The sequence below is a fragment of the Phyllostomus hastatus genome, unplaced genomic scaffold (assembly GCF_019186645.2).
Source record: "Phyllostomus hastatus isolate PE091 unplaced genomic scaffold, TTU_PhHast_1.1 phas_scaffold_12, whole genome shotgun sequence".
Taxonomy (NCBI): domain Eukaryota; kingdom Metazoa; phylum Chordata; class Mammalia; order Chiroptera; family Phyllostomidae; genus Phyllostomus; species Phyllostomus hastatus.
In genome coordinates, this window is record NW_025334007.1 from 9,882,872 (window position 1) to 9,910,684 (window position 27,813).

The 27,813-nt window shown below is 40.9% G+C and overlaps 1 protein-coding gene across 1 annotated transcript in view; it reads right to left on the minus strand.

Annotated features, from left to right (window-relative positions):
* Nucleotides 1-27,813, minus strand: part of PHEX (phosphate regulating endopeptidase homolog X-linked) — a 166,456-nt gene that overhangs the window by 67,088 nt on the left and 71,555 nt on the right. The window contains exon 12 of the mRNA XM_045856084.1: nt 21,069-21,170. Within this exon, the coding sequence (XP_045712040.1) occupies nt 21,069-21,170 (102 nt within the window). The remainder of the gene's footprint in view (nt 1-21,068; nt 21,171-27,813) is intronic.

A 27,813-nucleotide genomic window follows, 5' to 3' on the forward strand; every position in this document is an offset into this window, starting at 1 on the left:
AGTGCATGCACTTCCATCCCTTATTCACACAAACCTCTGGGAAGAGGCTGCTCAGGACAACCGCCCATGACAACTGCCTATTGTCCACCCAATATCCATCCTCCCTTTCTTCCCTTACTGTCAGACCCGAATTCTGCTCTAGGTGACAGTGGGCCCAACAAAAAATAGCTGCATTGTCCAGCTTCCTTTGCAGCTACAGTTGACTTTGGGATGAGATTCTGGCCAATGACATATAACAAAGTCCTTGTTTCTTCCAAGAATCCATTTTAAAAGAGAGCAGACTTGGCTGGCATATGCTTTCTGCCTTTAGACCAGTTTCTCTGTCTTACAGCTATTGACATTTCAGGCCAGATAGTGTGAGCACTGTCCATTTTTCACCCAGCCCCACAGCGCCCCCTGCCCCTGACAGCTGTCAGTCAGTCTGTTCTCTATGTATGAGTCTGTTTCTATTTTGTTTGTTCATTTATTTGGTTCATTTGATTCCATATATTAATGAAATCATATGGGATTCATCTCAGACTGGCTTATTTCACTTAGCAAAATGCTCTGCAGGGCCATCCATGCTGTCACGAATGGTAGGGTTTTCTTTTTTGTGGCTGAGTAGTATTCTATTGTGTACGTACACCACTTAAGGAAAAAAAAAGATAAAAAACCCTCATAGACACAGACAAAAGGATGGTGATTATCAGAGAGAAAGGAGATGGGGGAAGTCAGAAGAGGGTAAGGGGGGATAAATGTGATGGAAGGAGACTTGATTTGGGGTGATGAACACACAATACAACATACAAATGATATATTGTAGAAATGTACCTCTGAAACCTATATAATCTCATTAACCAATGTCACCCCAATTCAAAAAAAAGGAAATATAAGAATAAAATTTTTTAATTAAGAAAAAACTAGACACTAAATTATGAATCTCATATACTTTTATGTATTATGATATATTCTTTTGATGTCTTTAAACCATTTAAAAATGTAAAATCCATTCTTAGCTTTTAGGCCATACAAAAATAGGCAGCATGCCGAATATGGCCTGACAGCCATAGTTTGCTGGGCTGACAGAGATAATTCAGTGAGGGCAGACTGTTCAGTGAGCTGCCTCAACTAGAGGCATAGGGCCTAGTACACAGTAAGTGCTCAACAATGCTTGCCAAACAGAACAGTATGAAGTGTGTGTGTGTGTGTGTGTGTGTGTGTGTGTGTGTGTAAGTGCATGTGCACACGGGCTTGTACCTGTGTGGTTTAGCAACTTTTAATTTTTTCATTTTGCTCTTTGCTATCACTTAACATGTACATGCAACAAATTTTAATTGCCTGGGAGTTTATTTCTTGCCCTAAAATCTTAGGGCTAGAGCTTTAAAAATCACAATTTCTGTGGAGACAACAAAGAGTTTATGGAGATTATTACTTTGAGGGGGAGAAAATATCACAAATGAACTCAGAAGAATAAGGAACATTGAAAATTTAAAAGGCAACATGATTTAAACTCTCAAGCCACCCCTCCCTCCTAGAGTTTTCCACAAGGTATACTACAACTTGATAGTGCTGGGAGAAAGAACAGAACCGAACATAATTCTGCTTTATTTGGCTACGAGCTCTGAAACAGCATATAATTTTTACACAGATGAACAAACTGATTTAAAGAATGATTAAGTTGACTGCTTTACTCCTGAATTTTCAAAGCCACTTAGTATTAAGCTGATCCGCAGAAAGCAAGGAGGAAAGCTCATTTGTTTTAATCCCCACTGACTTGGCTATTTAGGGGAGTCAGGTAAATTCTCAAATGTCTTGCATGTATTACATCAAAGGGATTGCTTTAATCACATAATTAAACAGCTTTGTGTTTCTTCTACATAGTTAAGTCTCCACATATTTTGCTTTTTTATTAAATTAACCAACATGAGAAAAAATGGAACAACTGATGATCAACCGTCCCTTTCTAAACAATTTATAGTGCAACATTCTTAAGTCTGCGGTGGCTTTGAAAGCTTCAGTCAGGCTTAACCACACCAAGGCCTCATTTTCTCTGATGAGTTCTGTAATAACTACTAAACATCAATCAAAATTTAAGCACCCAGAAGTTCAGGAGACAGTGCATAAATTATGCTATCCTTCAAAATAATGGCAATTTCCATAATGCCAAACAAATGATTGGCTGAAGATATTATCCTAAGCAGAGCTAATGGTATTGATGAAAATTAGCCTGGGGAACAGGCTTTAATATCCTTTGGGGCTATCTGCATCCCACAAATAATAACAATGCAGTTATCTAACAAATCTAATTTTATCACCTCAATAAAAAAGGCACTGATGTATTATGAGTCTTCAAACACTTTAATTCTGCAGATTGCTTTTGGGTGTGGTTCATCATGCTGGGGTGGAGTACAGATAAGCGTCTCCTTGAATCAGAGAGCTGTATAGTACCAGTCTCAGTTCTGATTTTACAAGAATCGGAAGACAGAAATGCTCAGACTTCAGGTCCCCCATCTTTAACTCTGCCTGAGGAATGTTCCACTGCAGCAGATAATCCCCATTTCCCTCTGTCTGATATGGACCACAGTCTAGGAAGCAAGCTCCAAATTGTTAACCAGCTGCATCCATCAATCGTCTCTCTTGAAAACACCAGTTCCATGTATCTTGGAGGTAGGCAGTTTTCCAGTCCAAAAATGGAAACTACTCAGGCCCAGGTAAATCACAATTGAGCCATAATGGCACTAAACCTTTCCCTGGTGTCTTTGTGATGGTCCTCTCACTTGGGTGAGCACTGTATCCAACAGAGTTAAGGAAAGAAATCAGTATTTGGGTTTTCTTAGTAAATAAATGGATCAGGGACTTGCAATAGAGTTAAGAACTCAAAACCATCCTATGATTAATCCATAAAATATCATAACCCCCTGAGGGTGGCAGCAATATTACCTTAAAAATGTAGGCAACTTACAGGTATTCCCTTTAAAACTAAATGGGAGAGCGGCCAGATCATATACTTTTTTAATCTATGCCTTTTTATTACTTTCAATTACATGTAGTCAATTGTGCTCACAGAGTTTTTGCAAATAGAACAGCTCCTAGACCTGCTCAAATCAGTACCCGAAGTGTCAATTAGCTGAATCCATTTGTCTAGACATAGCCAAGATAGATATACACCCAAGAGCCAGAACAATCCTATATTACAGTTAGGCTTTTATATGGGCCAAAATAAATAATATCTGTCTCTATCCAACAGATGGGGTCCTACCATCAAGGGCCAGTAAACTGCAACCCGCAGGCCAAAACCAGCCTACCACCTGTTTTTGTAAATAAAGTTTTACTGGAACACAGTGAAGGGCTCCAGAACATGCCACTATGATGCAGGAATTATTATATTTTGAGCTGAAGACATTTGAGAATCAACAACTGCAGGAAGAGGCTTTCTCTGTACTACCCTTACCTGCCTGAAAGCAGAGCTTTCCAAAAGAATTCCACTGCCACAAGTCCCCTTAGGGGAGGAGGCTTCCTGTTCTAGGAGGAAAGAGTGGCTCTTATCACCAGAGATGAGAAATCAGCGCCAGGAGGAGAAACTGCATAAACAGACCTTACTGAAATGCACCTAACCTTCCATTAGTTTCCCCCATATATTTCTCAGTCATTTCCCAACATTTATTGCCCCTTGAAGTCCTAACTCACTGCACTTGTTAATATGATATATAAGGCCCAAATTCTTACTGCTTCTTTGAGCTACAATTTCTGTGAGCTCCCACCTGCTCAAGGGAATAAACTTTGCCATGCTCACTCATTTATGTACTGTCTATGGCTACTTTCATGCTGCAAAGCTGAATATTTGCAACAGAGAGCACAGGACCTGCAAAGCCTAAAATACTCATTATTTAACTGCAAAAATAATGCAACACCTCTTCTATATAACAGATTCTCAAAATTTTCAAAACCAGTTGTAACAAAAGCAAGGGAAGACTAAGGAACAAAGATTAATTTTTAAGGAGGTATAACTGACATAAAACATGATATTAGTTTCAGATGCACAACATAATGATGCAGTATTTGTATACATGGCTAAATGATTACTGCCGTAAGTCTAGTTACCATCCATCACCATACAAAATGACAATTTTTTTCTTGTGATGAGACCAGTTAAGATTTACTGTCTTAGAAACTTTCTAATACATAATACAATACTGACTGTAGTCACCGTGCTGTACACTACACTATGTCCCCGTGGCTTATTTATTTTATAACTGGAGTTTGTATGTCCTGACGCCCTTCACCCATCTTGTCCACCTCCCAACCCCATGCCCCTCTGGCAACCACCAATCTGTTCTCTGCATCTACGAATTTTGTTTTGTTTATCTGTTGGTTCTGTTTTTCAGATTCCACATATGAGTGAAATCATGGTATTTGCCTTTGTCTGTCTGCTTTATTTCACTTAGAATAACACCCTCAAGTTCCAGCCACATTGTCATAAATAGCAAGATTTCATAGTTTTTTTAAAAAGATTTTATTTTATTTTTATAAAGAGGGGAAGGGAGGGAGAAAGAGAGGCAGAGAAACATTGTGTGGTTGCCTCTAGTGCACTCCCTATTAGGGAGCTGGCCCGCAACCCAGACATGTGCCCAGACTGAGAATTGAACCGGTGACCCTTTGGTTCGTAGGCTGGTGCTCAGTCCACTGAGGCACACCAGCCAGGGCAAGATTTCATACTTTTTATGGCTGAGTAATGTTCTACTGTGTACATAAACACCACATCTTATGTATCCATTCATCCAGCAATGGACACTTAGGTTGCTTCCATATCTTGGCTATGGAAGCCACCTAATTATTGTAAATAATGCTGCAATGAATGTGGCAGTGCAGATGTCTTTTTTGAATTAGTGTTTTCAGTTTCTTCAGATAAACACCCAGAATATCCAGAAGCAGCCCTGACTGGTGTGGCTCAGAGGACTGGGTGTTGTTCTGCAAACCAAAAGGTCCCCTGTTCAACTTCTAGTCGGGGCACATGCCTGGGTTGCAGGCTGGGTCCCAGGCTGCAGGCACAAGGAGAAGCAACCAATCAATGTTTCTCTCGCATATGGATGCTTCTCTCCCTGTCTTCCTCCCTTCCCCTCTCTAAAAATAATTAAATAAATCTTTTTAAAAGTACCCATAAGTGGAATTGCTGAATCATATAGTTCTATTTTCCATTTTTTCAGGAACCTCCGTATTGTTTCCAGTAGAGGCCGCACCAATTTGCTTTACCCTAAACAATGCTGAAGGCTTCCCTTTTCTCTGCATCCTTGTTAACATTTGTTGTCTATTGTCTTTTTGATGATAGCCATTCTAACAGGTGTGAGGTGCTAGCTCACTGTGGTTTAGATTTGCATTTCCTGATGATTAGTGACAGTTGAGCATTTTTTCATGTGCCTGTTGGCCATCTGTATGTCTTCTCTGAAAAAATATTTATTCAGAACCAGTGCCCATTTTTTAATCAAATTATTTGGTTATTTACTATTGAGTTATATGAGTTCATTCTACTTTCTGGATATTAACCCCTAGAGGGTTAATCTTTTTGGACACTTTCATCAAGATATAAAACTGTGATTAAACTTGCATAATGCTTCAAGTTTTATTGAGGTAAATACCTGAATTTTAAGAGAGTCAGCATAAAAATATAAACCAGAAATGGGAATCAATACCATGGGGCAAAAATCCATACACTTTTTGGGGTAAGGGGAAAATGTACATAAATTGTTCAAAACCACTTGTAAATGTCAAGATTCAAAGAGCTCAGAAATGCATGTGCAACATCTGGTCCCTAACACCTAACATTTCTCAGATAAATTTAATCAGCTACTTAATCCTCCTCCAATTGTTAAATTACTTATTTAAACAAGAGGCAAGCTGGAGATTAACTTAAATAAGCATACCCCATTCTCTCATCAACAGCTCAATTGAGTGGGAATTGTCGTTATTCTTTCCATTAAGATTTACCTCTGAGAAAGACAAGTACCATATGATTTCACTCATATGTGGAATCTAACAAAACAAGTTAACAAACAAAATAGAAACAGACTCATAGATATAAGGAACAGACAGCTGTCAGAGGAGAGAGGGTTGGGAGCTGGGTGAAAAAGGGGAAGGGATAAACCAAGGAATAAAACCTCATAGACACAGACAAGAGTATGTGATTGCCAGCGGGAAAGGGGGTGGGGACAAATAGAAGAGGGTAAAGGGGGGATAGATGGTGACAGAAGGAGACCTGACTTGGAGTGGTGAACACAATACAACATACAGATGATGTATTATAGAATTGTACACCTGAAACCTGTATAATTTTATTAACCAATGTAACCCCAGTAAATTCAATAAAATTTTTAAAAGAGATTTACCTTTGACATGAACAATTCTTCATTAGCCTAAAAAGAAAACAACTTTTGAACTACCCTTCTCATATCATAGAGGGGGAGGTCCAATTAGATAACTTTTCTAAACTGTCACATATTTTTTCTGCCAAAGGGGGATGCTGTAGGGTCAATTCCCATACATACTCCTTTAACACTGGAGTCCTCTAGTTCAGGGCTTGTCAAAGCTTCAGCCTTAGACTGGCAGCATCAGCATCACTTGGGAACTTAGTAAAAATGCAAATTCATGGACCTACCTCAGACCCACTAAATCAGAATGTCTCTGGGCTGCAACCAAGGAATTGGCATTTTAACAACTTCACCATAAAGTAGGGTTTCTCCACTTGGCACTACTGATATTTGGGTCAACTGATTCTTACTGATAGGAGTTTGTCCTCTGTACGGTGGGATGTTTAGCAGCATACCTGGCCACCACCCACTAAATGCCAGTAACTCCCCTCCCCACTTTCCAGTTGTGACCAAAAATGTCTCCAGACGTTGCCAAATGTCCCCTGGGGGTACAATAGCACACCCTGGGTTAAGGATAATTGCTGTAGGAGATTGTCATACATGCTCACGTCTGACATAGTCTTTGCTCTAGACTGAAACTCGCCAAGGTTTCTGGACTCACTTCTGGGAAGCATTGACATTGTATTATCCATTCATAAGAAGAGGGCTCATCTACTCCTTTAACATTCCTCAGGGATTTCACTAACAGCCACGACTACTGTGCCATCAGGAGCACTTTACAGAGAAAACACCACGCTATCCTCTCCCACCAATTTTTGAATGTGCCTCAGGCATTTGCAGTTCAACTTGATTTCTGGCCAATGGCACCTAAATCCCAGGATGATTGGGGCAAAGAATGAAATAACAACTGGGAGATGTTTTGCAACTAGAACTCACGATACGAATATACCCCAAGATCTCAGAGTTGTTTAGATTAAAAGTTCTATTAACTTTTCTCTCAGTAATTTGGCAAAATCCATTTTTAAGCACTTTGAGTCATCCAAAATCCATGTTAATACAATTACAGTTCACTGAAAAATTAGCATGCAATCCGGTTTGAAAGCTAAAATCAGTCATAGCAGGGTAATATTCCATTTAATTATAAAGATTAATTCAACCTTCATTTATTTGCGCATGTGTTTGGTCTTTTCATTTTTCACAGAACACCCGAGATTCAAATACCATCTGGTAGAATTGCTGCACAAGTGCCAGTCAGTAGCATCTATTAGAGTTGCAGACTTTATTTCAAAGTAGAATTGATAAAAGGACAAGGGGAGGGAGGAAAAAGACGGAGGTGAAGGCAGTGGAGACTCAATTTAAAAATGAGATTTTCCACCAATTTGATGGGCCTTTATCCCTCGTTCTCCTTTGTTCCCTGCATGCCACCTGCACAAATGGTTCCAAATAACAAGTCCTGCCATTCCAATTTACCATATTTTCTGAAACAGGTAAAGATTCAAAGTGTCGTAAATAGCAGTGTGAACTATAGTTATAAATTACATGCACTGAATGTTTCAAGTTGTAATTACAGCTTCCTTAAAACTTAGCCTTTAATCTTCCTTAATCACCTGGTGATTAAGACTGACCACACTTTGCCCTGGCTGGTGTAGCTCAGTGGATTGAATGTGGGCCTGTGAACCAAAGGGTCCTTGTTCGATTCCCAGACAGGGCACATGCCTGGGTTGCAGGCCCGGTCTCCAGTAGGGGGCATGCAAGAGGCAACCGCACATTGGTATTTCTCTCCCTTTCTCCCTCCCTTCCTCATTCTCTAAAAATAAATAAATAAAATCTTTAAAAAAAAACTGACTGACCACACTTTGTTCGTCACAACGTAGTTCAATATTCGACCTTTCCTTGAATGGCTACTAATTGCCAAACAAGTACTGCAGACTGAAAAACATCATTTTAAATTCTTATTGAATTACAGCATAGACAAAAGAACACAAATATTCAATGTAGAGATCAAAGGTTTTTTAAATGCACACACACACACTTGTATTCGTAGCTCTGAGAAAAGATTTAAAATATTTACAGCACCCAGAAGGCTCCTTTGGGTGCTTTGCCACTCAGTAACCCTTCCACCCACAAGATATCCACTATTCTGACTTCCCTCCATAGGTTAGTTTTGCCTGTTCTTGAACTTCAAAGGAAAGTGTATACTCTTTGTTATCTGGCTTCTTTCACTCAACAGTACATCTGTGAAATTCACCCATGACACACAGTTCACTAAATTGTATTCCTGTCCTCAAGAAGTTCACAGTTGGTCACATATGGAAAACAAGATGCAAAAAATAAAACAAAATCAAATAAACCCACTAGAAGAATGTAGAGGATGGGATGGGACAGGATGGGACTGCAATGGGAAGGGAAGGAAAGTAGCTTCTGAAAAGGTCTTCTTCAAAGAGGAGATCTCAGAGCTAAATGAAATCAGTAACAATAGAAACAACACTCCTAATAAAAATAATTCTCTTCTCTGAGCGCGTACTGCCAGGTACTGAGCAATATGCTTCACTTCCTCATCACATCTAAATTTTACCTCAACTCCACCAGGTAGGTACAGATCATCTCCATTTCACAGCTGAGGGAGCTCAGACTCAGAAAGAAGTAACTCTCCCCAACGCCTACAGGCAATAAGGACGAAAACCAGCTTCTGAGCCTGGATTAATTTAGTTTTAATCTAAACTTAAAAAGCCCATGTTTTCCCCAAATAACCCATATCTTAATGGGTGAAAATAATATTCTATTATATAAATATTAATAATTTTTATAAATCCAAATAGACTATAGAATGCATAATATGCATGCACCTTTGCCTCAGTAACCATATTCAACATACCAGGATAAATAACGTTTTCAGCTGTAAGAATGACAAGATGCTTGCAGATCAAGTTTAAATACTTTTAAGAATTTCTCCATCCTTCCCTAAAAATCTTACCTTTGCACTTTCAGTTCTGGATACCAACAGGACTAAACTTTGACTAAGAGCTACTGGCAGACCAATGCTTGGCCAAGACAGGCAGTCAGGGCAGAAAAGGAAAGCTAAAAAGTATTTGTAGTCAGGAAATAGAAGTACCTCTATTTTTCAGACCAGTCAAGGTAATGAGGTAAATGAGATTTCACCAGTAGGAGAAACGTTCCAACAAATGGGGCCCTGGGGAAAGGAGGTTGTCAACCTCACAGAACAGATCCACTAGTAAAAAAAAAAAAAAAAGCAACCCAAACCCTGAAAAACGGAGTCTAGCATGATCATCGAGGTGCAAGGATTTTTGGCCCTCATCTTCCCATTTCAAAAGAGGAATAACCTCTCTCCCTTAGGGATCTTAAAACTGTCATAAAGACAAATGAGAGCCAGTTTCAATTTTGCACAAGAACAACTCAAAACTTTCCTGAAGCTTAACTGTGACTGGCTTTGGGATTAGAAACGCAGTAACGTACCATAAGCACCCAGCCAGGAACCTTTGAACCTTACCCCAGAAGTCCAAGAGATGGAACATGGACCTTCTGAGTGAAGAGTCGTTTGTTCCAAATTTGAGTCCCCCCAAACTGATCATCGGGTCCTGTATTATCCACTTGTAAGAATATATTACCAGCAACATGCAACTTTCTGCTGCTGTAATAGCCATACTTATGAGTATGTCACATGTCAATGTGAATTCCGTGGGTCCAGGTGCCTTGCTGCTCTCCACCTCTGCAATGACCAGAGCACCAGCCTCCATCCTTACAGACTGAACTCCAGAAGTGAATGACAGAAGACAGATAAAGGAAATGCAACCCAAAGCCACCCTGTGCCTCCACAGTGCAGAGCTGGTTATTTATTCTGAGATGCCTGTGGGGCACATTTTGGAACAAATCCTAGCTCTGTTTTGATCTACCTTTAAAAAGACAAGTCTAAGGAAGGAAATCAGAAAGGCCACCTAATCTCAAGGCAAAGCAATGAGCCACAGCCAAGGGACAACGTGGGCTGTTTGTAAACAGCAGCCTAAATGTCATCATCAATTATTCATCATTCAACAAAGCCACTGAATAATCTCTTACAAAACCACTTAATTCTTACTCAAGATTCAGCCCAATAAGAGAGGAAAGCGGCAAGATGTTAGTCAAACACTTGAGACTTAAGAAAGTTCTGCACTACTATCGGCAAGCCATGGCTTGCAGGCCAAACTCCAGCTGTTGCCTCTTCTTGAAAAGAAAGTTTTATTGACACACACCACACCTGTTTATTCACATATCATTTACAGTTGCATCCACACTATAACGGATTTGAATAGACACAGCAGAGACCACACGGCCAGCAAATCCCCAAATATTAACCATCTGGCCCTTTACATGAACGTGTCGTCAGCTCCTGCTCCACACAACCACTTCTCAAAGTCTAGTCTGGGGGCATCAGCCTGACCTGGAAGCTTGTGAGAAATTCAGAATCCTAGGCTTCACTGCAAACTCACCACCAATCTGCATTTGAACAAGGTTCCTGAGAGACTGGTATGTACACTCAGAGTTAAGCAGCACTGCTCTAACAGGGCTCTGCCTCTCAAACTTGGCTGCTTCATTACTCACCATAGTCAAAACACGGAAGCCACCTGTGTCCACCACTGGGTCAATGGATAAAGAAGTTGTGATTGACATATACATATGAATATTATTCAGCCATAAAACAAGGAAATCCTGCCATGTGCAACATATGGATGGACCTTGAGGGCATTATGCTAAGTGAAATAAGTCAGACAAAGACAAATACTGTATGTTCTCACTAATATGTGGAATCTAAATTGATTTAAAAACCCAAACTCATAGAAAGTGAGACCATATTTGTGGTTTACAGAGGCATTGGGTGGGGTGAGAGGGACCTGGAGGAAGGTGGTCAAAAAAGTACAACTTTCCAGTTACAAGATAAATAAGAACAAGGGATGTCATGTACAGCATGGTGGTGACAGTTAACACTGCTGTATGATGTCTATAAAAAGTTAACAAGAGTAAATCCTAAAACTTCTCATCACGAGGAAAACACCATTTTGCTTTTTTTAATTGTGTCTATGAGATAATGGATATTAACTAAACTGATTGTGGTAATCATTTTACTACACACGTCAAATCATCATGCTGTATACCTGGAACTCATACAGTGCTGTAAGTCATTTACTTCTCAACAAAACTGAGAGGAAAACGTGGCAGCCTTTTGCAATCACCTTTGAGGAGTTGTTTTTTAACTTCTGATAGCCTAGGTCTGAGGGGCTCCAGGCTGAAAGTTCTTGGAGCTTCCAGCTCCTTCTCATAGGGTCACATGTCAGACCCCACAGCTCTTGTTCTCATTGGATGATGAGAAGGCACACTTCAATAACTAAGCGATTGTTGAAAGTTTGAGAAGTGGGGAAGAGAGAAGAGGGGAAGGGATTCTTTCCTCTTCTACCCGGTCGAGTTTTCAAATTTGAAAAATGCTCCGATGAGCTCCTTTTTGTGAATAGTTTTTAATGGAAAGCAGAAATTACTTAGAGCAACTGACAGGACCTTCTTAGAACACAACTTATCACAGATTTCTACAAACCACTTTGTCAAACTTTAACTTTCATTTCCACAAGCCTAAAAGAACCAGCTGAATTTATTCCATAAACTTGCAGATTTGTTTCATAACTTAACATCAGAATTAAGCAAGGGCTCTGGTTCTGCAGACCTAAAAAACACCACCTCAGCATTGTCCTCAACTCTACCCTGCTCCGTGACATTGCCATTCGGCTCATTATTGTAATCCGTACAAGCCTCACCAGAAAGTTCTTGTTGGCCGGCATGGTGAGTGTCAGTGCTGGGAACACTAGGATATATCAAAAGTGGCACCACCTGCCCCTTTCCCTTAGGTCAGCAAGGACACATATTTCAACGTCAGGAGTCATTGGTTATGGGGTACATACAGGAAGTCAGTGTAGGGGGTATCTGTACTGAAAATTAAGTTTGTTTACTAAAGAACTCAAATGTAAAACTGGAAAAATGATTTGTCTGCTAGGATGGGGCTGGGTTCCTTGCAGTTTAGTCCAGTTCTGGGCTCTGAAGCCTAATAGGAATGTCTTGCATCTATGCAGAAAGGTCTTGCAGCCTCAGGCTGAGTCCTTTCCCCGTCATAGTTCAACAATAATTAGGTTCACTGAAATAATTCTGTGAGTCAATGTACATAGTGGTCTTGAGCTATGGAAAAAAAAATTCAGTCAATAATAAGAAACAACCAAACCAGTGGACTAGGAAAAAAGGGAAAAAAAGGCACTGAGGTGTTAAAGAGAGGGGGTAAAAATAGTTCAAAATTCTCTAATGCAAACATAAAAAACTGAACACAGATGACAGAGGCAAAGAATACAGACTATAGGTAGATAGTTTCCAAAGATGGATGCCGACCATGCCACCCCTCCCTGTGTGTTCACGTTGATCCTTGCATCAGGGGATGGAGTCTTTCTCCTGCCCTTAAATATAGGCTGGCCTGGTCCCTGGGTTTGACCAAGAGAATATAGCACTAAAACAAACATTCTTCGACTTCAGAGCCCAGATTTTAGGAAGACTGGCAACTTGTGCTTCCTCTCTCTTCGAGACCTTAGCTCTCCGGAAGAGTGCCACACTACGTTGCTGGAGAAGGAAGCCATACAAGGAGCACTAAGGTACCAGACACGTGACTGAAGAAGCTACTAAAATGTCCAGCCATGGCCGCCATCTGAATACAACTACACGAGAGATTCCAGGTGAGGCCAGTAGAAAAGTAATCCTGTAGAGCCCCAGGCAACTCACGAAATCCTGAGAAATAATAAAATACCTGCTGCTTTAAGCCAGCAAGTTTTGGGGTGGTTGTGACACAGCAATAGGTAACTGAAACACAGAACCACTGCAGTAGGTGAGTCATTCTACCTGCATGAAGAAAATTAAAACCTGCTCTCTTCCCTCTGGCAACTGACCCAGAACCAAAACAAACTACAAAATTCCAAAATCCTGTATAAGAAATTGATCCTTCCATCATTTCCTTCCTTTTTTAAAAAAGGAAATGTTGTTCATTTGAAACACCAAGGATAGTATTTAAAACGAAACTGAGACTCATTTTGTAAAACTGGCACATCAGAATACTCTCTATCAGAATACTTTGGTCATGCCATTTCTTCCTAGCCCTGCTTCCAACCCCAAATCTTTACCTTTTTTTCCCCAATTGCTTTCACTCTTTCCATTGCTAGTATCAGACTGTTTCTCCGGTTCATAAGTGAAATTCCGTCAGCAGTGGATTTGCTGTCATGCCCTCAGCCTGCCTTTACCCAGCTATATAGGCTCTAGGAAATGACAATTCAGAAGACCAGGTTAAATACAATTTCTCTCCCTTCACCTATTTTCCACTATCTGCCTGTCTGGCCCTCAGGTTATTAATGGAACTGACATTCCCATACAACTGACTGTGCAGGGCCAGCAGCCAGATAAGAAAGGAGCCACTGACAGCAGCAGACGCAGCCCCAGAGATAGCAGATAAACAGACACGTCATGGCTATTAGTTTCAGCTTGGGCTGAAGAGGAGGAGCATCGCCGAATATACACAGAGAACTTGAACATCCCTAAAGGACTCTTTCCCGTGAAATCAAAAATCAATATATCAAAACTGATTCTTTTAATTAAAGCAAACTAAATATGTATTTTTAATGAATTCCTAACAATTTGGATTTTGACCAAAAACAAATAATAAAGACAAGCATTAAACCTCCTCCACCCATCCCCAGAATAAAAGTAATAAATGTTCTCCATAATTTTTAAAAAGCAGCTCTAGGCTTTGGGCCTCTGGGATTCACTCTGTGGCTATCATAGCATTTCCGGATTGCTTTCAAAGGCTTAAAAGCAACCAATCCCTTGTTCCAAAATAATACCTGATATACACTTGAAAACTAAGCATTTTTATAGTACCACATTTGAATTATCATTGCTTGCTGATATTGTAAAATGTTTAAATAATTACTATTCCAAGTTTCATCTCTTAATATAGTTCCATTGTTCCACACTGTTCAAATTAGTTCTATTCCTTGGCACTAGCATTATTATTTTTTAAATGTATAGCGTGGTTACACACTAGTTCGAGATTTACTTATATTCTTGATGATCAACATTAAGAATGATCACTGCAAAAGTTTGCAAAGATCATAGACTATACACTACATGTCTGTCCACTGATATGCCCCTTACAAGTGACAATTCACATCAACTTCTCACCCATATTTCTGCAAATTTGCTTCTTATTGAAACTCTGTATTTCAAGTTGGTAAGGAGCCTCTCCCTTCCCCCATGACCAAAAAGTCAATATACTGCTCATTAGTGGAAGAACTAATTAAGGCACTGATTATAAATTGTTCAAAACAGTTTGTGATTAAATAGAAGTCAAACACAATGGAGGTTATCTTCTCATGCCAGGAAGCAAAGACACCGTCAGGAACAACCAGAGTCATGTCAAAATTCCCTAAAGGAAGAGCCTCCAATTGGCCGATATGGGACAATTTGAGCTATAAAAGAATAATGACTGTAGATTTAAACAAATCAAATACATGAAATCCCCTGAGTTTGTCATGATATATATATATATATATATATAAACTGCTTTGGCATCTTTGGAGGTACTAAGGTACCAACTCACAGTGAAAATTAATAAATGCAGACAGACACATGATGCCTTTTCAGCAGTATGTATCAGAATAAACTATATGTCAGCATAATCATGTAAGTTGATGAGAGGAAATCCTTTTTATAAAAAAAAAATTCCAGCTAGTAAATGCAGAGATTGATAGAATTTTGAAAATCGCCATTTACAACCCATAATGAACTCACATATCTATGCGGTATTATCAGTGACTTCAAAAACAACTAAGACAGTGGTTTTCAATCCTGGCTGCATACTTGTATCTCCTGGGAAACTTTAAAAAATGCTGACACATGGTCCCACCGCAGAGAATCTGATGTCGTTGGTCTGGGGTTTGGTCTGAGCATTAGGATTTTTTAAGCTCTCCAGCTGATTCAAAGGAAGAAGGCAGAGAAAGCCTCACCTACAGGCTGCAGGGACATGGACAGTGATGAAGGACTCCCCGAGTCAAGTGCCCCCATACAGCATGCTGGCCTCCTTAGAAGCTTCTTCCCGTAGAGTCACAGAACCACTCTGTGTTGCCGTCACGTTAACTAACCCTTCTCCCATCCGCCTGGCATCCACATCACTGCTATGCTCGCCTCTCCTGGGAGTGTGAAAAACCCTGCAGAAAAAGGGACTGCAGCTGATCTCCACTGAATCTGCTGCTTCTGGTACATCATCAGTTCCAGAAATGTTTGTGGAATTGCATTTGCTGAAGTGGTGCTAGAGTCCAGATGCAGTCCAAGGTGCTGTCACCTTAAGGTGAAGAAGGACAAGGAGGCCCCAGAAATAGGCCCCAAGACAAGGATTCACTTGCAAGCAGTTCATTTGGGAGGTGGAACAGACACCAAACACCAGTAGAGGACTGGGGAAGTGGGTGGATGGAGAAAAGCAGGGTATCTTTTGGAGCCGGCTGTCAGTGTGACCAGCTGGAGCTTCTCCCAATGGGGAAATTCCAGGAGCCTATGTAGAATGCACACTTGAGGGAAGAGGGGGCTGGGACACATACATGACAAACCCCTTCAATCGCTAGGTGTGCTCGTTCTCCAGACCATTGGGCCTCTTCTGTGAGTAGCACAGCAGACTCCAGCAGGAAGAGAAAGCTCTTGGGCAAAATGCAGGTGCTGGTGGCTGGAAGTCAGACAAGTGTGCAGTGATGGTAATGACAAAGGCAGCAGGCCTCAAACCTAGTGTGCATCAGAATCACCCAGAGGGTTTGTTAAAATACAGATCACAGGACCCCACGCCCGTAGCTCGGCAGATCTGAGGAGAGACCCGAGAATCTGCATTTCTAACAAGTTTGCAGGCGAGATTGTTGCTGCTGGTCTAGACACACACTTTGAAAATCCCTGGGCTCAAGATGTGCGCAGGGCACCAACACAGTTGGTACAGACTGGATACCTGGGATAACCCTAAAACCTAGGGCTGAGCAGAGCTTAAAGCTTAAGGAAACCAGAATGCCACCCCAAAATATCTCTTTAGCATAAAAATTATTTTGAGCTGAAGGCAACTGAGAAGCAGCAGATGCAAGAAAGGCTCTCTGCCCTCCTCCAATGTGCCTGGACTCGGGACATAAACTTTCAAAGTTGTCCCTCCTCTCCTCTCTACCAGAAGGTAGAGATTCACTTTAAGTGAATCACTGGAGACAACTTTAGACACGAATAACCTAGAGATAGAGACAGGAGAATCTGTGCAACAAATTTCACTAACTAGCCTGTAGCTACCATTCATTTCCAATATATTTACCTTCCCACGACTGCCACACTTGGACATTTAAAACCACTTTCCTTTGTCTTGGCATTTCGCTACAAATTCATTATTGTTTGTGGAAGATACCATATAAGCCCGAGTTCTAAGCCACCTCTTTGAGTTACTCATTTCTATGAGTTTCTCTCATGTAGGTATGCGATATACATTAATAAACCTCTGTTTGTTTTTCTCTTGTTACCTATCCTTTGTTACATGCGCCCCAGTCAGAAACTTAGAAGGGTATAAGGAAAGATCATTTTTCCTCTGAAACAGAAACCAAGCCAAAGAGGTAAGATATACTTTGGTTTGGACCTCTATAGGAAAATCCTTCCCACCTCACCCAAATCCTGTGCCCAGGAGTCATATGCCTATGGAGATGAGACCATGTACCAGCAACCCTCACACCTGCTGTGGCCAAGGTTAAGGTCTCTCACAGCATCCTGACGATACAGCCACCCTAGGAGTACCATCAGGGTCTTTTTGTCTGAGGGTGGCCAGGCAGGCATAGGTCCCAGTGGTGAAGAGTACATACAAACAATTTTTCTGAAAGGATCCAGCTTTTGGCTTGAGAATCAAATCCAGCTGGTGACCAACTGAGTTTAGGAAGCTGCTTCTCTTGGTACAACACAGAGCTTGCTAGCAGCAGCTCTGCTCCCACTGCCAGCACAGTGGCAGGCAGTGCTGTGTCCCTTCCTGTCAAGCCTCAGAATCATTGTGTAGTGACCTTGACATCCTCCTGCTCTGTTCTGGAAAAGGCAAATCTTTCAGAAGATACCCCCCAAATAATCTTTGTCACCTACACTCATTCAACATCTCTATGGTAACCAGAAAAATAACAGGCCTCCTGTCCTTTGGTGCTTATTTACCTCAAGAGCACATACTGGCAGGGAACAGAGAATCCTAAGTAAAAACTGATGCTTATTTCACCATACTCAATTTCCAGTTGAAACTTACACTGTTGGTTTCACAACACAAAACCCCTCATGACCTCTTAAGAGATGAGAGCAAAAGGCAGGGAGGCAGAGATAACAAATTTATCCTTCAGAGGAACAGAGGCATCCTCATTTATCTTTTACAGTGATCACCCCCAGCAAAAGAGCATGACAAAGCCACATCCCCATGCTTCCATTTTGAGACCTGGGTCACTGCCACAAAAGCCACGGTGTTAAGCCTCAACCCACTGCAGATATCTGGACTCTTCCAGTTCAGGTCAATCAGTAGGGAATGCTGAGGTCAACACCCCTTAGGAGGCACTGTAATTAGCTGCAGTCCAGAGCTGAACATTAAGGGAAAGAAAAATTCTCCCCCTTGCAAATCAGAACGTTTTTTCCAGCTTTCCCAATGGGTTGCCAAGTGACTCAGCATTGGCCTGTGTGGGCACTATTATTGATGAGAAATCTTCTGCCTGGGTGATATACTGCATATAACACATGCCCAAAGAACAGTGCCAAGTCATACCAGAAAGAAGGCGAATTATTCACCTCCACTTCGAATGTAGGCGAATCCTGTCTTAATGCAGGGGCTACTCAGCATCAGAAAGACAAAGCCCTAAGATCATCAGAGACTTCCTTCTAAGATTCAAGGAATTATTAGGCAGAGCCTCTGCTTTCTTGTTGACTATTAAAAGGCAATCAAATTGAGGACAGCAGAGAAAAAGGACAAGAAAAAAACAATTTTTCAAAAACAACCCCAGAGCAGAAAACTGCATAAAAGCCTTCAGCTAAGTGTTGCCTTTGTGAGTACTACGAGCTCCACCCAGAGGTCATTTCTAGAACTGCATGTTTGTTTAATTTGGAGAAAAACAATCTTCATGGCCTCACTTGCCTTACAGAACTGCTGGAAATTCTTGGACAACAGTCCCTCTTTCTTGTCTTTCACTAAAGGAACTGCTCTGAACTCTGAAATACAGGATATACTTGGGAACAGGATAGGATCCAGTAGGACAATAGCCTTTTATCTTCACTTCTGGCAGGTTGAACCCAACTAAAAGACAACCCGAAGTGTTCAAAGAATACAGCATGTCCTCAAAAAACATCATTTCATCCAACATCGTTTTGTTATAATGTTGATGAGATGCCATAGGAACTTAAATCTTGTTCATATCAATTAGCCTATGGTAAAAACTGGTCTCAGTATACATTGTTTCACTCAAAGTTGTAGAACCTATTGATGATGGTAAGTGGGGACTTACTGTACTTTTAGAAGAAACACTGAGGGTTCTCATGGAAATAAAACATAAAATTGGAGAGCAACTCTGGGGGGAGGCAATCAGGAACATGTCTAATATTAAGACTGAGAATAATTCTTCAAAAACCCATTGGCCACTTGCCTAGAAGGCCTAATTGTAAGGCCTCCACTCCCTTATGCAACTCAGGAGATCTCCCCAAGACAATCACCCTCCATACTTCCAAAAGAACTAACTGCAGTCCCCAAAACATTCCCCTGGTATCCATCCATTCACAACAGCCACAAACCCCTCGCCACTCCACCCCATCCTCCACACTGGCTACGAGGGATCGGACTAGGCCCAAGAGCCCCCGCATGCACTGAGCTGTCAACTACCCAGTGGAAAACACATCCTGTTCCACATATCACAAGCTAGCCCAACAAATAAATGAAGCCTTCAAAAAAAACCCAGTATGTTGGTGTTGAAACTTTCATCTACCATCTGGAAAGCTTCTCATCACAGCCTGCATGTTCCTGCCTTCATCAGCTTACACCTTACATGACTTAAGACAACTCTGACAGATTCTGAAGATGGAAAAAATCCAACTTGCCCTTTGTCTTCCTCCAACAGCCCCTAACCCCCGCCGTCCAATTCTTTCTTCACTGTAAATAGTGAACAGCCTTTTCTTGTCTATTGACAAAAATATCTATGGCAATGTTTATCCATGTCAGGAGTGTTAAAGCTTTTGAAAATGTCCTTGCTAAACCTCTGCAAGTTCTCATTTGAACAAGGCTAAGTGTTCCCAGAATGTTGCCCTTTTTTAATGGACTTGACTTTTCTAGAGCAGACTTAGGTTCACAGCAAAATTGAACACAAAGTTCAGAGATTTCCCATGTACCCTCTGCCCCCCACACCTGCATAGCCTCCCCCATCAACAACATCTGCATGAGACCAATGCATTTCTTACAATTGATGAACCTACGATAACACATCATCATCACCCAGAGTCCAGAGGTTACATTAGGATTCATAGGATGTTGTACATTCTAGGGGTTTAAACAAGTGTATAATGACATGTATCTACCATTACAGTATCATACGGAGTAGTTTTAACACCCTAAAAGTTCTTCCCCCTCTTTGTTTCTTGAGCATAAGGCAAAAAATATTTGTGCTCAGCATGACAATCTGACTCTAAGCAGTATTTCCTGGGCCTGCCTCGTGACAATAATCGCCAGGGAGACTGGTGATCACAAATACTTAGACCACACCCTCAATTCACTATATCAGACCTGGTTGGGGAGGGGCCCAAAAAACTATAGAGTGTCCAGACACCCCAGGTGATTGCTACCATGAGGAAAGTCTCAAAAACATATCTCTAAAAGGAGAGATGCTCCTAATTTTAGAGTCTCCCAGCTGCACAGCAGCACATGTTAAGAATGTAGCAGGTGTTCCCTATGCACTTGAGCTCCGGTTCCATCAGAATACCTAGAATTCAAGATGGGTCCCATTCTTCATTCTCAACAGCATGGCTTCTAATACTTTTCTCACTCATTCCCTTATCTTGTTGCACCGTACCAGAAAATTTTATAAGGCCTCACAAGTGTCTACTTGTATTAGGAGATATTTTTCTATTCCTACACAATTGTCTGCCACTGGTATGCAGTTCACTTGCATGCTGGTTGGATCACTTGTGCAAAATGATGGGTTAGAGAGCAAATCTGCTAGGTTACAGGAAAGGATTCGCCTAAGGGCATTTGCACACATTATACACAGAACAGAAGGACACAAGGCCAATATGGGTTTGTCTCCTTTGTGCCTTGAGGGCTCTTCTGCCAGCTGCTCCCCAAGGCTCCCCACTGCTCTGCATTCTGCCACAGCCAATGATGTTTTATGGCAAAAATTCACTGGGCAGCAAGCCATGTGTCTCTTACAGACGGCAATTAGGAGAGAAGGAAAGGCTGAATTACAAGGTGTTTGAAAATGCAGTTCAAAAAAGAAAAAGTCATCGTATTTTCTCTCACCTGCTGGTGATGAAATGTATGTATTCATCCAAAACAGACATCTAACTTTAGGGTCATTCAGAGTCAACAGCTCACTCAATATAAAAATCAAGTTCACCATGTTGTTGTTGTTTTTTCATAAAAAAAAGAATCCTTACCTTTTCTTTGGCTTTCCTTTTGGTCTCTGCATCCATCCACTCGTTTTCTTTCTCCAGCATGTCAATGAAGGCCCAGCGAACACCCTCAATCAATTCCTCCATCTACAAAACCAAACAAAAAAATACCCAAAGAGGCAGGTCGAAAACCAAGAAGCTTCAGACAAGGTTTTCTAGGCTATGGGAAATAGTTCAGTGCTAAACAAGGTAGGAAAGAGGCTCCTTTCAGCCTGACTCCACGCTCAAGCAACATGACTTTTCCTAGGAAAAAGCTCCCCTGCCGTGACAAAATAACCATTTCTTTCCATCAGAACAGCCATTAGCCCCTTCTTATCAAGGTGCGACTAATTTCAATAGTCTAATAAGGGTCTGGGAGACAGAAGCAAAGGCATGGGCTGTGCATTTCAGACAGGTATTGCAGAATAAAGTCAGTGACCAGTTGAAAGAGATACTGTGAACAAAGAAACAGGCAAGGAGAACTAGCATGCGGAAATACACACCTCCAATATAAATCACACATGTCAGGACCCCAGTTCTTTCCGAAGCCAGTGCCAGTGGTTACACCAAATGCTTGGCTGTTCTCCGTGGTCTCCCTACTCTCCTCTCCCCTCCCTCGCAGCTCAGAAAAGCCTTATGCTATTTCAAATCTCAAATGGGAGGTCTAAAGGGGGCGCTACAGAAAGGCTATCTCTTGAAAGACCTGTCCCAAGTGTTTCAACAGTGAGACCACACCCGTGTTCGTGGTTTTCTTCCAGCATTCATTTGTGCATCAGCAGAGAGGACTCGCGGTCGCGGGTACACGCTAACACTTCACTTCAGAGGCCCACATGGAACAGTCTGGTGAGGAACTGCCTGTTTATGGATGCGAACCTCTCGAAATTCCAGTCTCCCGAAGAGATGCTTCAGTTGTATTAATAGAAGACTCAAGAAAGAGTAAATAGTGGGTTTAGCACCAGAATAAAATTTTCCATTTGACATAATGGGGTGGCAAATCCATTTTTAGAATTAATTCTTAAAGGAAAAAAAGTTTAGATGTTCCCTTGGTTCTAGAATAAATTGTCAGCACAGAGCTCAAAATAATTTTTTTTTCTGTTTAATAAGTTTTCAGCTATGTTTTCAGTTCAATAACAGTTGTAAGGAACCAGAGTTGTAAATCAGTGGGCTGGGTTCCATCGTATGTAAATAAGAACAAACAGCAGATGGAAAAGGATGGGGGGAACCTCACAGCTATTTCTTCCCAACTTCGTCAAAACATTAAAAGAAGAGAAAATCTCAACTTCGGATTGGGACATGATAAAAACATGAAATGACAGAAGAGCAAAGACCTTTTAAAATTATTAAGTTACTGGTTCTCAATCTTGTCTGCATACTAGGATCTCTGGGGACAGCTTTAACCAGTGCCAAGGCCTGAGAATCAGGGTGCTGGTGGCATTGGTCTGGGTGCAGCCTGGGTGTCCAGAGTTTTAAAAGCTCTTAGGTGATTGTACAGACAGGGTTGAGACCCACTGTTCTAGGGGAAGCCATTTATTTTACAGGTAAAGAAATAAATGTCAAGAGAATCCACAACGTGTTCCAGCTCTTACAGCTAGGGAGGGTCAGAGCCAGGGCCCCACCACAGTGCTAAATGATAGTCATGAGCTCAGAGCTCCTAGGAGCAACAGGGGTGTCCCTAACAAATCAGAGGAAAATGCTAGGGAAGTGGAAGGGAACCAACAGAGAGATGCAGAAGTAAACATTTCAAACAGAAAAACTACACAAGGAGGATGCTAAAACGGCAAGGAAATCTCCAGGGACTAGATCTTTTGCCCGTGCAGTCACCAGCACCCCTGTGTCATTATGACCTCCTAATGCAGTGACACACATCATCCCATCCATTCCCTTCACATAAAGAGGTATCTTCCTGAACCAGGGAGGGGCCGTAAGGATGCAAAGGCGTGGGTGCATTGATTTGAGAGAGATTCAGTGACCAAATCAGTGGAACCAGATGATTAATTTGTATGTGGACAGGTGACGAAAGTGGGGAGAGTCAGATTAAATCCCAGGCTTCAGCTGTGGGCACCTACATGGATCCCACTGCAATTTTCTAAGACTGGGAATATTGCAAGGGAAAGGGCTGGGGACAGAAGGCAGACATCAGTGGGATGAACAGGACATGGGAAGTGGAGACAGCAAGTCTGGGGAGAAAGCAAAGACAAAGTAGAAGAGGATGTAGGGTTAAGAGAGGGGTCTGAGGGTCTGGGGTTTGGGTTGTGTGCGTATGTTTGTTGCTGCTGTACACTGCTACTGCTGCCTCTGTTCTGGTTGTTGACCATATGAGGAACTTGGAAACTCGACAATAAGAAAACAAACAACCTGATTTTAAAATGGGCCAAAGACACCTCACCCAAGAAGACATAGAGACGAGAAATAGCCTGTGGAAAGATGCTCCACATCATATGTTATGAGGAAAATGCAAGGTAAAACAATGAGATACCAGAGCACACCTGTTAGAAGGGCCAAAATGCACAACACTGACCAACACCAGATGCTGATGAGCATGTAAAGCAACTGGAGCTCTCAGTCGTGAGAGTACAAATGGTACAGACACTTTAGAAAACAGTTTGACAACTTCTTACAAAACTAAACATACTCTTACCATATGATCCAGCAATTGCGCTCCTTGGTATTTACCCAAAGGAGCTGAAAACTTATGTCCACACAAAAACCTGCACATGGATGTTTATAGCAGCTTTATTCCTAATTGCCCAAAGTTGGAAACAACCAAGCTGTCTTTCAGTAGGTTATTAAATGGGTAAGTAAACTGTGGTTCATCCATATAATCAAATATTACTCAGTACCAAAAGTAAATAAGCCATCACATCCTAAGAAAACATGAGGGAACCATAAGTACATATTACTAAGTGAAAAAAACAATCTGAAGAGGCTACATATTATATGATTCCACATATATGACATTCAGGGAAAGGCAAAACTATGAAGACAATAAAAAGATTAATTTCCATGGGTGAGGGTGGGGACAAGATGAACAGGCAGAGCACAGAGGAATTTTAAGGTAGTAAAAATACCCTGCATGATATTATAATGATGGATATGTGTCATTACACCGTTTCCAAACTCATATAATGTACAATGCCAACAGTGAACCCTAAGGTAAACTATGGACTTTGAGTGATTATGATGTACTGATGCAGGTTCATCTTTGGTAAACAAATGTAACACTCCGTTAAGTGATGTTGATAATGGTGGATACTGCATATGTGGGGTCACAGGGTATATGAGAAATGCCTGTACATTCCTCTCAATTTTGTTATAAATCTAAAAAACTAAAAAGTATCTTTTTAAAAATGAAAACAACCCCAGCTGGTGTAGCTCAGTGGATTGAGAGCTGGCCTGCGAACCAAAGGATCGCCTGTTCGATTCCCAATCAAGGCACATGCCTGGGTTGTGGGCCAGGTCCCCAGTCAAGGGCGCATGAGAGGCAAGCACACATTGATGTTTCTCTCCTTCTCTTTCTCCCTCCCTTCCCCTCTCTAAAAATAAATAAACAAAATCTGTTTTTAAAAAAATGAAAACAAGATACTGATAGAAAGGATCCAGTGAGGAAGAAAATGTTGGAAACATGGGAGCGAAAGAAGACATAAATGGTCCATGAGAGGGCACAAGGGGACAGTAACCAAAGAATACAGTTGACCCTTGAACAACACAGGTTTGAACAGCGAGGGTCCACAAATATGCGAATGCTTAAACACAATGCGGTTTGAACTCCGGGGGGTGGGGGGTGGGTGTCCACTTATAGGTGGATTTTAAATGCCATTCCTGGGCATTATAATGACTATGAAATTAATTAACATTTTAAGCATTTTGCCTAAGTTTTTCAAAGCTCCCCGTCTGTACACTGCTGATTGGCATGTCAAATGAAAATAAAAAGAAGCAAAACCATTCCAGCCTATGGCCAGGGGAAAGAATGACAAATAATTGCTATATGCAGCTTCATTCTTACTCTTCCTTTCCTTCTCACTCAGTATCTTTGTGGCCCTCACCGATGTCAAAACCCAAGTAGTAGTCACTCCCCTCTTTGCTTTCCCAAGAGCTTCAGCTGGTCTCTACTCTCGTCCTCTCAGGTGCCAGCACCCCTCGTCCCACTCCCCATCACAGGTTCTCATTTTTGTCGGTTTTGCAGCCTTTACAGACGTATATAACAGTTCTGTGAAATGGTGCTGAACTAGCCCAGCAGGCTTGAAGAGCAAGGAAAATCTTGAAGGTGACCAATGTCATCAGTACTTGGCATGTCAATGCAAACAAGAGAAAAAAATGATTTTAGCATGCTGGAACTACAGAGATAAATCAGTGAACACTTCTTATTTTTATCTTCAGACTACTCTACAGCATCACATAATAACATGGCCTTCAGTCAACTCATGTTCCCCAAGGCAGCGAAAGCCTGCTATAATTTTAAAATAAATAAGAGAAATCTTGACCTAATGCCCCAACCAGGCAACATATAACATTAATAGAAATTACTTAAAGTGGAAGTCATAGGTCGAAGTGATCCATAGAAAATATTTATTGAGTCAAAAGTCAAAATACAACATATAAAACTTAACTCAAGTGTTATTATGGTAAAACCTGGCACATTCAGGATAAGGGTCCTCCAGGCAAAGCAGTGATTTGTTAAACATCTATTTATTTTGGATTTGATGGATCCACACTATGAAAATATAGTGCATCTGATTGGGCACTTGTTAGTTTTCTACCTTAAGCAGTGTTATTTAAAAGTCAGTTCCCCTTCTTATTCCCTGCACCCCAGGATTTTTTTCCATAGTGTTCTACATCAGACACCAGACACTGGTGAATCACCCATGCCTATGCATGCAATGGTTACGCTTCCATCAAAGGTTTTTTGTAATGAGATTCTCCTATCTTAAATTACAAATGGTTTCACCTGTTGTTTCTCTTTGACCTCTTCTTACCCTTTCTCCCATCACATGGACATAGGAATTCTGTGGTTTTTTATAAGATGGTTCAATTAATGCACTTGAAGGGACATATGCCAATACTGGCATGCCTTGTTTTATTGCATTTCCCTGTATTGTGCTTCCCAGTTTTGCACCTTTATCAACATCGTGCAAGACCTGCCCCCACCAGCAAATAAGATCGCTACTTTCTGAAGGCTCGGGTGTCAATTAGCATTTTTAGCAATAAACTATTTTTAATTAAGGTATGTAACATTGTATTTTTTTAGATATAATACTACTGAACACTTAATAGACTATAGTACAATGTAAAGCTTTGTCTCTGGCAACAGAGACATCCTACATGGCCAAATCAGATCCTACCTCAAAGACATGAATCCCAAACAATTAAACCCACACTTGCAGTACCTTCTCTGAGTTCCTGTTAGGCTTATAATCGAAACATAGGTGTGTGTTCAATTGCTATTTATATTTACTTGGTTTGTCCAACAAGCTCTGTAAGCTCTGAGAACGGGAATCATGATTTAGATCAAACGAAATCGTGGGCACATAAGCAAATGAAAAAGTGTTGAAGGGGATCAGAATTTGCCACCCCGAAACATGCCTCTTTGGCATGAGGATTATTGTAGGCTGATTACTGTTAAGAAACAGCAGACATAGGAAAAGCTCCAAAAACTGAGAAGTTACCCTTCTGTAAGAGACATTTATATTTCTAAGGGAAATGATTTGTCACGGTGTCTCCCTCTCTGTGCCAGAAGAGGATGACTCAATCTCTGGAAACAAGATCTTATCACTGGAGAAGGCATAACAACCTATTCTCATTTACTTTGCTTCTCCTGATCACCTCCCATAACTGACTCTCCTCCCTCCTCCATATATCTTTTGTCTGTAGCTGAGGGTGGTACTTAAGGTGCTGTCTTGAGCCATTTTGAGGAGTTACTCAGTTTTCCTGGGTCTCTCCCATGGATACAGGAGGTAGACATGTTATTAAATTTCTGTTTTGTTTTTTTTTCCTGTTAGTCCTTTTTAGCACAGAGGATACTCAGCCAAGAACTTAAAAGGGCTGAGTGAAAATTATTTTTTCCTCCCCTACGATGCTCTGTAAACTTAAAGTGGTTAGTTTTATAATTGCACGTCTCACATATGTTTCACATGATGATTTCATCTCTCACATAGTACATATAGCAGATGCCCAATAAATACAAGTTGATTTTTGCTTTTCAAAACCTCCAGTGCATATCTAGCAAAGACGTGAAAGTGAATCAAATATTGTTTACATATGCTGCGGTATAACAGTTATGCCAGCAGTTATTTCAAATATAAACTTTAGTGGGAATCAAATGACTCAGTAAGTTAGCCCAGTTCATTCTGAGACTGGTGATTACAGCATGGTACAGAACAGATGGCTAAGAATGGTTTACAGATGTATTAATGTATCTGGTAGAAATAATTATAAGCTGATAGAGTTCTTTCAAAAGAAGAGAAAAATCTTCAAGGTCGAGTATGTGCAGTAATCTTAAAATAATGTAATTTTAATGAAATTCTTAAAGACAATGTTGAATAGATTTTTCCCATTTAATTTAGAAATTATAAGGAATATCTTAATAAAACATAAGATTAAAAATTCTCCAGTATCCCCATTGGTCTAGATCAGGGCAATGTTCTGAAGTTACAGCCACTTGATTAATGAATGTGAAAACTGATCATTACCATTAATTTATGTGGTTAGCCCTGAAGAAGCAGACTGCAATCTGAGGGAAATCCCTAAAAGTTTT